This window comes from Alligator mississippiensis, chromosome 10 (genome assembly GCF_030867095.1).
Source record: "Alligator mississippiensis isolate rAllMis1 chromosome 10, rAllMis1, whole genome shotgun sequence".
Classification (NCBI taxonomy): domain Eukaryota; kingdom Metazoa; phylum Chordata; order Crocodylia; family Alligatoridae; genus Alligator; species Alligator mississippiensis.
Window position 1 is genome coordinate 16,433,644 of NC_081833.1, and position 12,135 is coordinate 16,445,778.

At 49.8% G+C, this 12,135-nt stretch overlaps 1 protein-coding gene and 1 pseudogene across 1 annotated transcript; both read right to left on the bottom strand.

Moving 5' to 3' along the window:
- Window positions 1-380: 380 nt before the first annotated feature.
- Window positions 381-4,294, bottom strand: LOC132243529 (Ig lambda chain C region-like; annotated as a pseudogene).
- Window positions 4,295-7,104: 2,810 nt separating this feature from the next.
- On the bottom strand, window positions 7,105-11,376 carry LOC132243467 (immunoglobulin lambda-like polypeptide 5). Its single transcript, XM_059713281.1, has 3 exons — window positions 11,364-11,376; window positions 9,904-10,209; window positions 7,105-7,706 (listed from the first exon to the last, which is right to left on the bottom strand). Exons 1-3 carry the CDS (start codon window positions 11,374-11,376, stop codon window positions 7,384-7,386), a joined length of 642 nt encoding a protein of 213 aa, XP_059569264.1. The 3' UTR covers window positions 7,105-7,383.
- Between the last annotated feature and the right edge of the window lie 759 nt (window positions 11,377-12,135).

The following is a 12,135-nucleotide window of genomic DNA, read 5'->3' on the forward strand; positions in this document are numbered from 1 at the left end:
ATTATGTCTCACATATAAGTAACATGGCTTCTCTTAAGATATCTGCCTGCAGGGTTGCTGTCCCATCCAAGTATTAACCAACTCTTGCCTCTCTTTGCTGCCAGTTGCCAACAGGACCCCAGCACACCTTGATTGGCTACAGAAGTACATGGGCAGTCAGTGTGACCCTAATCCCTCAAGGATTCACACAGAGGAGAAGTGTCACACAGACACATTAATTGTACCTTATTATGGTCTGTCTGAGGGGCAGAGTGGTAATTCTTAGGACAAAGACAGTTACAGCTTGCCAAGCCAGTGGTCCCTCTCCATTATTCCTCTTCCTTTCTTGATCTCTAGGAGATTGAACTAAAATTGCAACTCCGCCTACCTCCAATATTAAATTTAACAGAACCATATATCTTCAGTGGAATATAAAAACCACTAGCAAGAGAGATGCCCCAACAAAAGCATAGTTGTTGATAAAAGGTAAGATTATTTTATGAGAGAACATGAATATTGAAGTTAGTACACTACAGGTTAGAGGCACAGAACTATCAGTGTTCATCAGTGTGGCAAGAGGTAAAGTTTGCTGGATTTAGCACTGAAGTTGCATTAGATACTAAGGAAGGAAGCACACTTGCAGGGAATTCAGAGAGGTGGGGCCAGTGGGGACACGGGGTGTGGATATCAAAGTGGATATTTGGATATCTGCAAAAATCACCCAAAGAAAATAGGGTGAAGAATTTCTAGGGGAAAAAATCAACAATCCTGACTCCTTTGGAGAATCCTTTCCTCTAGCTGTGGTTGAGAGTAAGAGCACTCCGATCTCTTCAGGGTCGTCGCGATGCTCTTCCTGTCGTGCGTCACCTGACACGTGTAGGTCTCGTGGCCTTTCTAGTTGGAGGCGCTCAGCGACAGGTAGCTCCTGGCCATGTACTGGTTGTTGTTCTGTTTAGATGGCTTGGTGGTCTCCACTCCACTGGACATGGTGGTGCCATCAGCTTTCCAGGTGACCTGGACCGAGCCGGGGGTAAAAGCTGTCCATCAGACACACCAGCGTGGCCTTGCCCTTACTGGTGATCCCTTCTGAGGATGGAGGGAAGAGGTGCAATGTAGGAGAGGCCTTTGGCTGTCCTGCAAGGGAACAAGGGGATCCAGAGTTAGGTTAAGAACAAATTAAAGAGGATTCAAATTCCGAACAAACCATCAAAGCCCATCCAGAATATGTCTGTGTAAAGAGTCAGGTGTATTTCTGGCATACAAAGCCCACCCAATGCGATTTCTCCTAGACTATGACAAAGACAGTTTTGTGTGATGTTAGGATTTCATGGCGAGGCTGCAGATCTTCCTGTGCAGAGCTCTTGACTGGGTGCAGAACAGGTCCAGGCATCGCTATTACTCAGAGTCAAGGTTTGGGCACAAAGTCCTCAGCGTTAGGAACTTTGGCTCTGTCCCCACTCTGCCCCACACCTCCTTTACGACTCTTGCTAAGACGTGAAGATCTGATGCAGGTCATTCAACAGTGAAGTGTTTCTACATGAACACTCACAAGAACAACTCATCTTCCCTCTGCCCCTTCCTCTGTCCCCCCACCATCACTTCAACACCCAGGCCAAGCCACATACACATGATGAAGGACAGTGGTAGCTTAGTTGGCCAAGTACTTCATTTAGAAATAGGAAAGCTGCTGCTGCAGCATTTTTTCTGGGACAATATATTGCTCATAATTTGGGGGAAATTATAAAGGGCCAAAACTGTACTCAGAGACATCCAAGTGTGTTCGGGACATTTGGAATCATATCGGTGGATCTACAGAAACACCGAGGGAAATCTTTTCCTCAGTGAAAGATCCTATGAAAGGGGGCTCTATCCATGCTTCTAAGGTTTATTAAATATACCATATAAGTTTCTACAGCAAGAGAATTGAGAGCTTTTAAATTTATCATTCTGTAGCTGTGACAAAGGCCATATTCAAGTCTGCCTGGTGGGTTATAAAGTAAGGAGACAATGGAAATGCCTCAACAACAGCGTGTGAGACTTTTCTGTTAACAGTGAACTCTGATGAATAGCAACCGGCTAAGAAACGGGCTTGTTCAGCAGCGTGAGTAGAGGAGCACCTGGTACCCAGCCCTTTCCTGTGCCAATAGTCTGAGTGACGCAGAAGGGCTGCGTGACTCCAACAGGTCGCACACTGGCTAGCCAGGTCTTTAGCAAAGTCCTGCCTGCCGGGACGCAATCAATGCACCTGCCCAACACTTTTCCACAGTTCTCGAAACTCAGAGTTTCCCTGGGTTTGGGGCATCAATCCCTTGCTCCTTCCTAAAGGCAGATCTGGGTGGAATTTCACAGGTGAAATCCCTGACAACTAGGAGGTCCTGTGGGAGAGATCTCCAGGGTCCCGAGAGGACCCATCACTACAGTCACTCTCGAGACAAGGAAGGCTAAAAGAGCGGTAGTCTACTACTGTCATGAGAGCTCCACCTGTTTACACCACAGGAGAACCGAGCTCTGGATTTTAACTGGAAAAACATAATTATTACTTAGTCATATGAGAATTATTTCAAATCCTGTTTTCCCTTTAATCCCTGTTCGTGGAAGATTTGGTATTCAGCTAAATGCAATTGTCAGATAAAGGGTCAGCTTTTCATGGAAGTGTTAGTTCTGGTAATAAAGTCCAGAGGACAAGCTTCGGTTAAAAGTTTCCAAAAATCCTGACATTTTACCTGCTTGAAATTTGGCTATCAGTGTGCTCATGATCAATAGAGAATAGGGTTTTGTTTATAGGGCAAGTCAGCATTTTTGGCAGTATTTTTCTGCAAAATTATGGACATTACCAATAATTTGGGAGAAAAATATTAGGACAAGCTCTCACTTAAGGGTCTTTTCACACTATCTCTGAGAAATCAGATTTGAAGTCACCAAAGATGGATTATACTTTGTGTCCAAGTACATCTGCAGGGATCATGCTCCTATAGTATAGGAGATTTGGATGAGATTTGGGGCAGCTTGGGAGAAGACAATGAAGCCCTGTCACTTCACCCGGTGACTGAGAATTTGCTCTTGACTTCTCTGAGTCGCACAAAATGTGGCACTACTGGAAACTATATTTTCATTCAGGGTCTAATTCTGGGTTCTTATAATGAGGATATGGGGAAAGAATCAGGATCAACGTCACGGAAGAATTCAAGAAATTATTCTGCGTCCCCTCAAAACTAAAATCCATCCTGGCCCATGAATACCCTGCTCTGACCATCCAGCAATCAAACATTTTTCACACTACCATGTTAAGAGCTACATATGAGGGGAAAAGAGATGCAAGCCCAGAGTGAAGACAGAGAAACACAGGAAAAATAGCATAAAAATCTCACGGTAATGTGATGGAGAAGGAATGGCTGAGAGTAATTCAGTGACTTACCGAGGACGGTCAGCTGGGTTCCTCCTCCGAAGACATACCACAGTGACACGTGGCTGTACAAAAACCAGTCACAGCTCGATGGCAGGAGAGGGCACTGCCACTGCATGCACGAGGAGAAAGCTGGAGCGCGGTAGCTTCCAGTGTCTCCTCCGAGGGCAGCAGTTGGTTGTTGTAGAGAAATTCCTCGTAGGAGTGGCCGGTCAGCTGCTCAGGTCCTCCAAGGATAGGGGCCGCAGAAGGACGTGGAGAGCTGTGTGCTCTGCAGCAACGCCTGCATGGAGTCCCACTATTTTTGCATCCTCAACACATGCGTGACTTGCATGTGCTACAGTAGATGAAGCTCATGGAGAACCAGACCCAATGGTGGTGGGTAGTGGGTACAGCTGGGCTGCGTGCATGGTGGTTCACCGCTGCTTGTTGCTCAGCTACACCCGGCCTGGGGTGGAGGGTGGCAGTTTTAGGGAATCTGAGTTTTGGTACCCAGTGAGATTGTGAACATGCGAGATTAAATACACGTTTATGTAATTCTGGTGGAATGACTGCAGGAGGAGTTGCCTGTCCTATGTCACAACTGACTGCGTTCAATACTCCGTTCAACGTAGCTGAAAGCCATGTTTCTACACCCCCAAAGCCCACGCCTCTGGAAATGCTAAGCTCGGTAAAAGACATATGTAATGTAAAAATGATGTCATGTTCAGTAAGAAATGTTAGCAAAAAGCCGTGTCTGCAAACCAAAGGCTGCTCATGTCTAGATAGGAAGTGATCCAGACAATGTGTTGCTGTGGCATGGCAAGCTTAGGCTGGCCCTCGCTCACTCCCTTATTTTACCTGAGCCAGAGCAGCAGAGGCTCAGGGAGGTGGTGGTTCCTCAGGGTCACAGTGCACCTGGTAGAAGTTGCATCCTGGCCTCCCATATTCGCATGAACTTGAGCCATGCAGTGTAGGACTCAACGTTAGGTTCTCAGTGGAACAGTTCATCAGTGTCCATGGTCCATGACTGGATACGCTGTCACACTGTGTCTGTGCCTTGGTGGAGGAATGTCTTGCAGGTGAGGCTACAAGTACTCCAGAAACTAAGAGCACATCCAGAGTCTTGAAGTCTTGGTGCCTTGCTTGTCCATCACACAGGTTGTCTGTATCAAGAAATGCTGCGGCCCCAGGTGGCAGCAATCAATATGTTGCAGAGATACCGTGATGTGGCATATCTGCTCTGCCAGCATGCAGAATGCGGAAGACCTCCAGGGGCTCTGGCAGCAGCATTCAGAGATTAGCCCCTGCCATCCAGCACAGCCACTGAATATGTCCTATTTCCCAGCTCTTTCCCAGACTTGACCCAGAGCTGTTTGCCTGAGCAGAGCTGCACGCCAGGCCCACCACTACTGTGCTGTTCTGTCTTCTGCAGCTCAGGGAAGCAGCTCTGTTGCCTGAGTCCCAGCACAGCATGGACCTGTAAGAAAGCTGCCAGCAAAGGCATCCCCCATAATGATCTAGGCTGTGAGCTCTCTCCAGGCTCAGCTGCTTGCTTATAGATGAAGCCTGAGCACTGGACCATCTCCCTGAGCATAAATAGGAACTTGTCTTACGAGCTTCTGGGGTTTCTCATCTCAGCAGGGCCAACAAATGAATTGTAGCAGATGAATTTCAAAATTGGGGCCAGTAATTGGAGCCCAGGCTCAGGTGCTGTGTTTTTTGGGTTGGTTCCTGCTCCGACTGAAGTCCTGGGAAGGCCCCATGAGTCCAGTGGTGCAGGATCAGACCCTTGTGGAAGGGCATTGCCATCCAGAGCCAACATCCAGACATGTGCTAACACACACACACACACGCACACGTCCAACCTCCTGCCTAGGGCAGGAGCATCCCTGTCCAAACCATTGTATACAAATCCATTGATTGGGTTTGGGCACCTTAGGTGCCTGGCGTTGAAGCTCCCAGTTTCTCGTATTTACCCCTCCCCCGTGTGCACAGATTCAATGGACAGCACAAGCTGAGGACAACGAGCCCTGTTTATAACATGCCCCAGGTTTCACAATCCGCACAGTGCGAGCCAGATTATTCATTCTTACCATAGAAGAAACTGAGGAACCTGCCTGTAACACCCTCTTGCCATCGACTTCCCCTTCTCGGCTCTATGGGGTTCAGCATCGTGAGGCTGTCCTGGGGATGAGCAACACAAGTCCTCCTGGGAGATGATTAGCTTTCAAATGGCAGTCAAGCCTCAGTGCTTAGGTGGATGCTGTACTGGGAATGGTGTTCCTATTGGGAAGCCTTGTTTCATGGCGCACGCCCTAGGAAATGTTTGGATTCAGCATCACTAAGGCCCCAAATCTGGAGAAAGCCGCTCTTTCAACACATGAGGGTTCCCCCAGTGTCTGTGCCGGTCTGAGATCCTGCTTTCCTAGGGCTGCTCCTGGGGCAGGACCACCCTCCCCTTCGCCCCCAACATTGTGTTGAGGCACAAACTAGAATTGAATGACTTTGCCCCAGAAGTAACATGCTCCAAAGCCATTTGGGGCCGTGGCCTAGGCCTGCAGTGACTGGCTCAGTGTTAGCTCACAGAGTAGAAATGAGAGAGGCTGCAAACTCCCCCTCCCTCCTGCCTTCTGTCCTGACTGCCAACAAGACTGGCTCAGGGATCAGGGAACAAACTGGGGACAAGTCATGGAGGAAACATCGGGGCCTGGGCTAGATCTGGGTGTTGAACTAGGACAAGGGAACTACGTCTGATGTCAGCCACTGGTTTCCTGAAGCGGGATGGCCCAGTGCCACCCCGATAAACGGGCGTGACTTGAATTCCTGCCTCCCTGGTGCTTTTTTCTTTCTGGGTGCAACTCCGGGCTCCTGCCCAAGGCCTGTGCAGTGCTGACACCCTGCACCGTATATGGCTCCTGGCTTCATGTGACCTGCGTGCCTACGGGGACGCCCTCTCCCAGGGGTCCCACTGCTGGCTGAACACCTTCCCCTTGTGTGTGGGGGCTGCTGGGGTTGGGCCCTAAGGAAGTGGTGCGGGCGACCCCAACAATTTTTGTCCAGCAAGACTGTCCTGTCTTGTTGGCTGATCCTGCAGCAAAAGCAGCGACACCTCCCAAGCCAAGGGCCACAGGGCTGTGCATTGGTCTCTTTTTTCATAGGCCCATAGACTCATGCTTCTTAGGAGCATTGTTAGGGCTAAAACTGCATGTTGGTCTCCCCTTTTAGCTGTACCGGGTAGCTCTAGGCTTTTCAGGTCTGTGGGAATCAGTTATGATCCATTCCCTCTTGCGTTGGGTGAGCAAGGTTTCTGCTGAGATGTGCCGTGTGGCTTGGGACACACGGACCTGGACTCCAGCTCTCATGGTGAGCAACTCCATTACACGCTCCTCCCACCTAATGACAGCTGCTTCCCCAGAGGGAAACCCAGGGCTGTTTGGGACAAGACAAGATCCTGTCAGCTGATGGGCAAAGACCTCAGGAGAGTTATAGTTCATTCCCCCAGCTGAGGATCTGGTTCCTGGTTTGGAAATGTGGATCTGGTGTTCCCCACAGGCTCCTAGACTGCATCTATGCCTGGAAAGAATCCGTGAAACCAAAACTTGGCGGTAATCTGTTTGACATTTGGCACTTAGAAAACAGGCTCCTGGCTAATCCGTTTCCATCGGTTATTGTAGGAACATGGAACCTTGGAGAATTGTTATAAACGTTTGCAAGGGGCAGAGATATTCATACAGACACAGTGAGAGTTAAACTGTTTCTGGTTTTATTAATACTGTAACAAGGCTGCATCCGAGATCAAAGCAGGAGCAACAGGTGCAGGGAATTCAGAGAGGGGAGGGTGGGAGAAGGATACATGAGAAGAATGGCAGGCATCAGAGGGACTGACCTCCATAGAAAGTAGAAATACAGTTGCTGGAAATCAACATTAAGGAGGTACTACAGAAGGATCCCAACTCCTCAGGGATCCCAGCTCTCTACTGACTGGGACAGGAGCCGGCCGAGCCCTCCGGGGCTGCGGGCTAAGAGCACTCCGATCTCTTCAGGGTCTTCTCGATGCTCTTCCCGTCGTGCGTCACCTGACAGGTGTAGGTCTCGTGGCTCTTCCAGTCGGAGGCACTCAGCGACAGGTAGCTGCTGGACATGTACTTGTTGTCGCTCTGTTTGGACGGCTTGGTGGTCTCCACTCCACTGGACATGGTGGTGCCATCAGCTTTCCAGGTGACCAGGACTGAGCCGGGGTAAAAGCTGTCCATCAGACACACCAGCGTGGCCTTGCTCTTGCTGCTGATCTCTTCCGAGGAGGGAGGGAAGAGGTGCACTGTAGGAGAGGCCTTTGGCTGTCCTGCAAGGGAACAAGGAGGTTCAGTTTAGCAAACTCAAATCCAGAAGATGCCAATGCAAGGTATCAGCCTTGCACATCCATAGTATGCAGCAGACTTGGTCTCCCAACATTTTTTTGGCCAGTTGGATATTATAAGTGAGTCATTGGTGGGAAGAAGTGTGTCTGTCTAGCTTGAGATCTGGAGTGGGTCTTAAGAAATATTATTAAAGGTCTTTCCGTGGCTTGGGCATAAGCCTTTGCGTAACCTTGGAAAAATGCATTTCCTGCTCTGCATCTCTATTTCCCTATTTCTTTAGTAAGGAACATACTATCAGTCTCTTTCATGGAGTGCCTTGAGAACCACTGATGAAGCGTGCTACCAAATAGAAAAGTGTCACAATATGATTGTTGTAGTCATGGTGTTAGATGAAGAGTGAAGGCACTTTTTGTTCCATTCGTAGACTGTTCCCAAAGTGCTTTTATGATGTTGGCTGACATTTGCATGCAACTGTAACGAAAGATGTGGAATACTGTAGAATAATCCTCTTGCAAAAACCTTATTTTCTGCAAAGATGTTGCCGAAAATCCTTGAAATGGCACTGTCCTCATTCTAGCAATCTCGGAGACTGCTTATGGGATGCCTTCTTACTTCGATACCCTTAGCTATGCGGCCTCCCCCTTTCTTCCACCAGGGCTTTCACTGACCTGCTTGGGGCCATGAGTAATGCAGGACAATGGCCCCACATCTTGCACTTGCAGTAAGTCAAAGTAAACTACAAGTTACTTGAGCCGACACATCCAGCTCTGAGCTCTTGAGCCCAGGCTTCTTGGGCTGCCCTCAGGTCCCAGCCTTTACTCAAACTGGCAATAGCCTGTGCTCAGCTTCACATCGCCTTCCCTGTCTGCAGAGTCATCCAGCCTTTCCAGAACTGCTGGCAGGGCCCCTCTTCCCTACAGCCCCAGCTGCAGGGACGCAATTACAACAGGTTCCTCAAACTACTCTCTCTCCCATTGTGCCCTTTCATTTCTCCAAAGTTTTGGAGCCCTCAGCACCTTTTGAGAGTCAGGTTTGGGTTGCATTGCTATCCCAGGCCCCTGCCACTGCCTAAACTGCTTTGGGATGGATACTTGATGCCAGGCAGAAAGACATTTGCTACAGCAACATACTCGCAGTCAGTACTCCATTCGCAAAGGAGCTACAGTGCTTTGAAAAGGGGAATATCTGGCTGTGTTTTCCAAATGAAATATAGATCTTAAACAGTTTGAGTTAGCCCTAGATTTAAGAGACCGGTACTTAAATGCATGAAAGATGAGTTTTCAAAGGAATTATTCCACTAAGGATTTGCTTTTCCTAAGGACGGTTGTTTATCCCTGCATTAGATAAGGCAAACCCTGGCAAACTGACAATTTGTAGCTGAAACCTTGTAGCTGAAACCCTGCCCCCACTAATTTAGTCCTCGTCAGCTGGCATTTTGTACATTTGCACTGCAGAACGGGTTGGTTTTGGACCTGGGGTTCTTTCCAAACAACATCTGAAAAAAACCGTCTCTGGGCAACAGCTATAAAAAAACCTACCTTCTACCTGTCATTCTACACCTTCGAGTAAAAGCCCATTTTCTGATCAATTCTAATAACAGCACCTTTCCCTCAAAATACCCTCAACAGCCCATATTTTAACTCTCCCCCCCCTCCCCCCCAAAAAAAATCTAACAGCAATTTAGATCTGAGGAGCTTGTGAGCCCTCACTTATGGGGTGGAAATATGGTGGGATATTTTACGAGCAATGGAGCAAGTCTAATTTACAATGGCTCAGAAACCGGCACTCGGTTTCATTCGCCTGCTGACAAAGTCCGAGTGTGATGAGAACTTGCTAATCCTTCACTTGAGGGGGAGCCGGACAGGTACCTTTAAAAGCCGGACCTTTAAAAGACTAATGGGGGTCCCCCAAAAAATAAGGCCTAGAGGCAAAGTTGGGATTAGTTTCTGGGAGGAAAACAAATCAAAACTATTCATTGGGAAAACACTATAAAGCTGCAGCACAGCATTTTTAAAACTGGCACTGATTAGGAACAGGGATTAAATGTTGCAGACAGTGACTATGCATGGAGGGAGAGAAGACCCGAGCCCAGGACAGAGATGGAGAAAAAGGGAAAAAATGATGAAAATCTCCCGTTAACGCTGTGGAGAAGAAATGCCAGAAAGAAATTCAGGGACTTACCAAGGACGGTCAGCTGGGTTCCTCCTCCGAACACCCACCACAGTGATACATGGCTGTACAAAAACCGGTGCCAGCTCGATGGCAGGGAGAGGGCACTGCCACTGCACACGCCAAGCAACACGAGGTGCAGGACAGTGTCAGGGTGGCTCCCATTAAACGGCGGTTGATCCGTGTGGAGAAGCTCAAGTAGAGGAGGCTGAGTGGAGATCCACTGGGAAGTGAGACGAGGGAGCGCTCCTGGACAGAGCACACCAGGGCCTGCTCCTGGCCTCAGCACCCCGCCGACACGAGGGGGGAAAGGATGGTCTCACTTGGAAGGCTGTGGGTCACGACGTGGGCTCATTCCTGGGTCCTCCACAATCCTCTTTGGTGACCTTGTGCACGTGAAGTGAGGTCTCTGTGCCTCAGGTCCCCACCTGTACCATGGGATTGCTCTGCCCGCCTCCCACCATTGCTTTCAGGCTGAACTCCTTGGTGCCTGTGAGCTGCTCTGGTGCTCCAGGGAGAGAGGGCACAGGAACCCCAGGAAGGCTGTGGGCCCTGGCCCTGCTTCCAAATGGGAATCTCACTGTCCCTGTGCCCCCAGCACACTCACGGCCTGTGGGTCTGCATGTCCTGCCATGGGCGGCATTGGGTTGTGGGGCCGTGTTGTGGGGGGCTGTGCAGATCTGGGCTGCTTGCCTGGTGGGCCTCTACTGTCTGCGGGTCAGCCCTGCCTCTGCTCAGAGCAGTGGTTGGGGGTTGGCTCTGGGGTACAATAGTTTCTCTCCTCATCGATGCACTTATCCTGCAAGACCACCTGAATCCCAAGATTAATTCTAGCTCTGTCAACACCATTAGCCAGGACACGCTGGGGCCTGGAGGCTGTCCGAACCGGATGCCCTCAGTGGTTCACATGACGTACACAAGGAACATCGATAAACACCCCCCATACTGGATATACCTTCATTTCTGGGGAACCTACAAAGCATCTGTACGCGTGCCAGTGTGCTCCAGTTCATACCCCACCAATACGTGTGTACAGACTGCCAGGTCTGATAAGTCAGGCCCTGCTGGTGTGTAGGTGAAGTATGATCGGAGCCATATGCTACCATAGTCGATTGGTGGGATCCTGGTACCGTTTCTGCCATTGGTAATGACAAGATATGTCCTCTCCTTGCTCACTGACATCTCTTACCTCATTTGGAGGGTCAGAAGTTGTCAAGGGGTGAGGTGGCTCCTCAGAGTGGCAAGGCACAGCTGTGTCTGCAGAAGGTGTATTGTGGTGTCCTGTGCTGCAAATAGCTGGCCCCATGTGCGGTGCAAAGCTCCTTGCTGGAAATGTCAGTGGAACGGTTGGATGGTGTTCAAGGTCCAGGAGGCATGACACCGTGTGCCATCACACTGCCCTTGGGCCCTGGTGGTAGACGTGCTGCAGGTGAGACTGGAAGCAGAGAGTCCATCCAGGTGCTCAGGCTTACGGGTCCTTGCCATCGTGCTAGTGGTTCTCGTCAGTCAGTGCTGATGCCCCTGTTGGTACCAACAAAATGCAGCGGGGTTATCAATATGCAGCACGTCTGCTCAGCCACCGTCCAGTATGTTGGAGCGGGGAAGGCTTTCTTCCAGGGGCAGGGCAGCAGCATGTGGCCTGGCCATTGAATGCCTAGTGCCCAGCTCTGTTCAGCACTAGACCTGGTTTTCCCTCTCTCAGCTCAGGGCAGCAGCTCTGTTGTCTGGAGCCGAGCTGGGTGTGGACATGTGAGAGAAACCCACCAGCAAAGGCATCCCCAAGAAAGCTTAAGGTTGTGAGCTCCATTCAGGCTGAGCTGCTTGGTTATACGTGAAGCCTGAGCACTGGACCGTCTCCCTGAATATAAAGAGGAACTTCCATCATGAGCTTCTGGGGTGTCTTGTCTCGGCAGGGCCAACAAGTGAATTGCGTGAGGGAATTAAGTTCCTAAGCCAGGGCAATAAGTGGAGCCCAGGATGAGGTGCTGTGCTATGGGGCAGGTGCCCGCTTTGGCTGAAGTCCTGGAAGGGTTGGCATGAAGTGTGTGGCTCAGGGTCAGACCTTAATTGGAATCAAGTGACACATTAGAGTAGACATCCCAGGTGTGTGCTCACACACGTGCATATGTTTGCAAGAGGAATGGGAGGGATGCTATGGAGCTTATTTCACCTATTTGCCCTGAGTTTTCCTTAGTGTCCTGTGGCCTCAGCCCTAGGCATGGGTGGGGGGAAGAAGTCACCTGG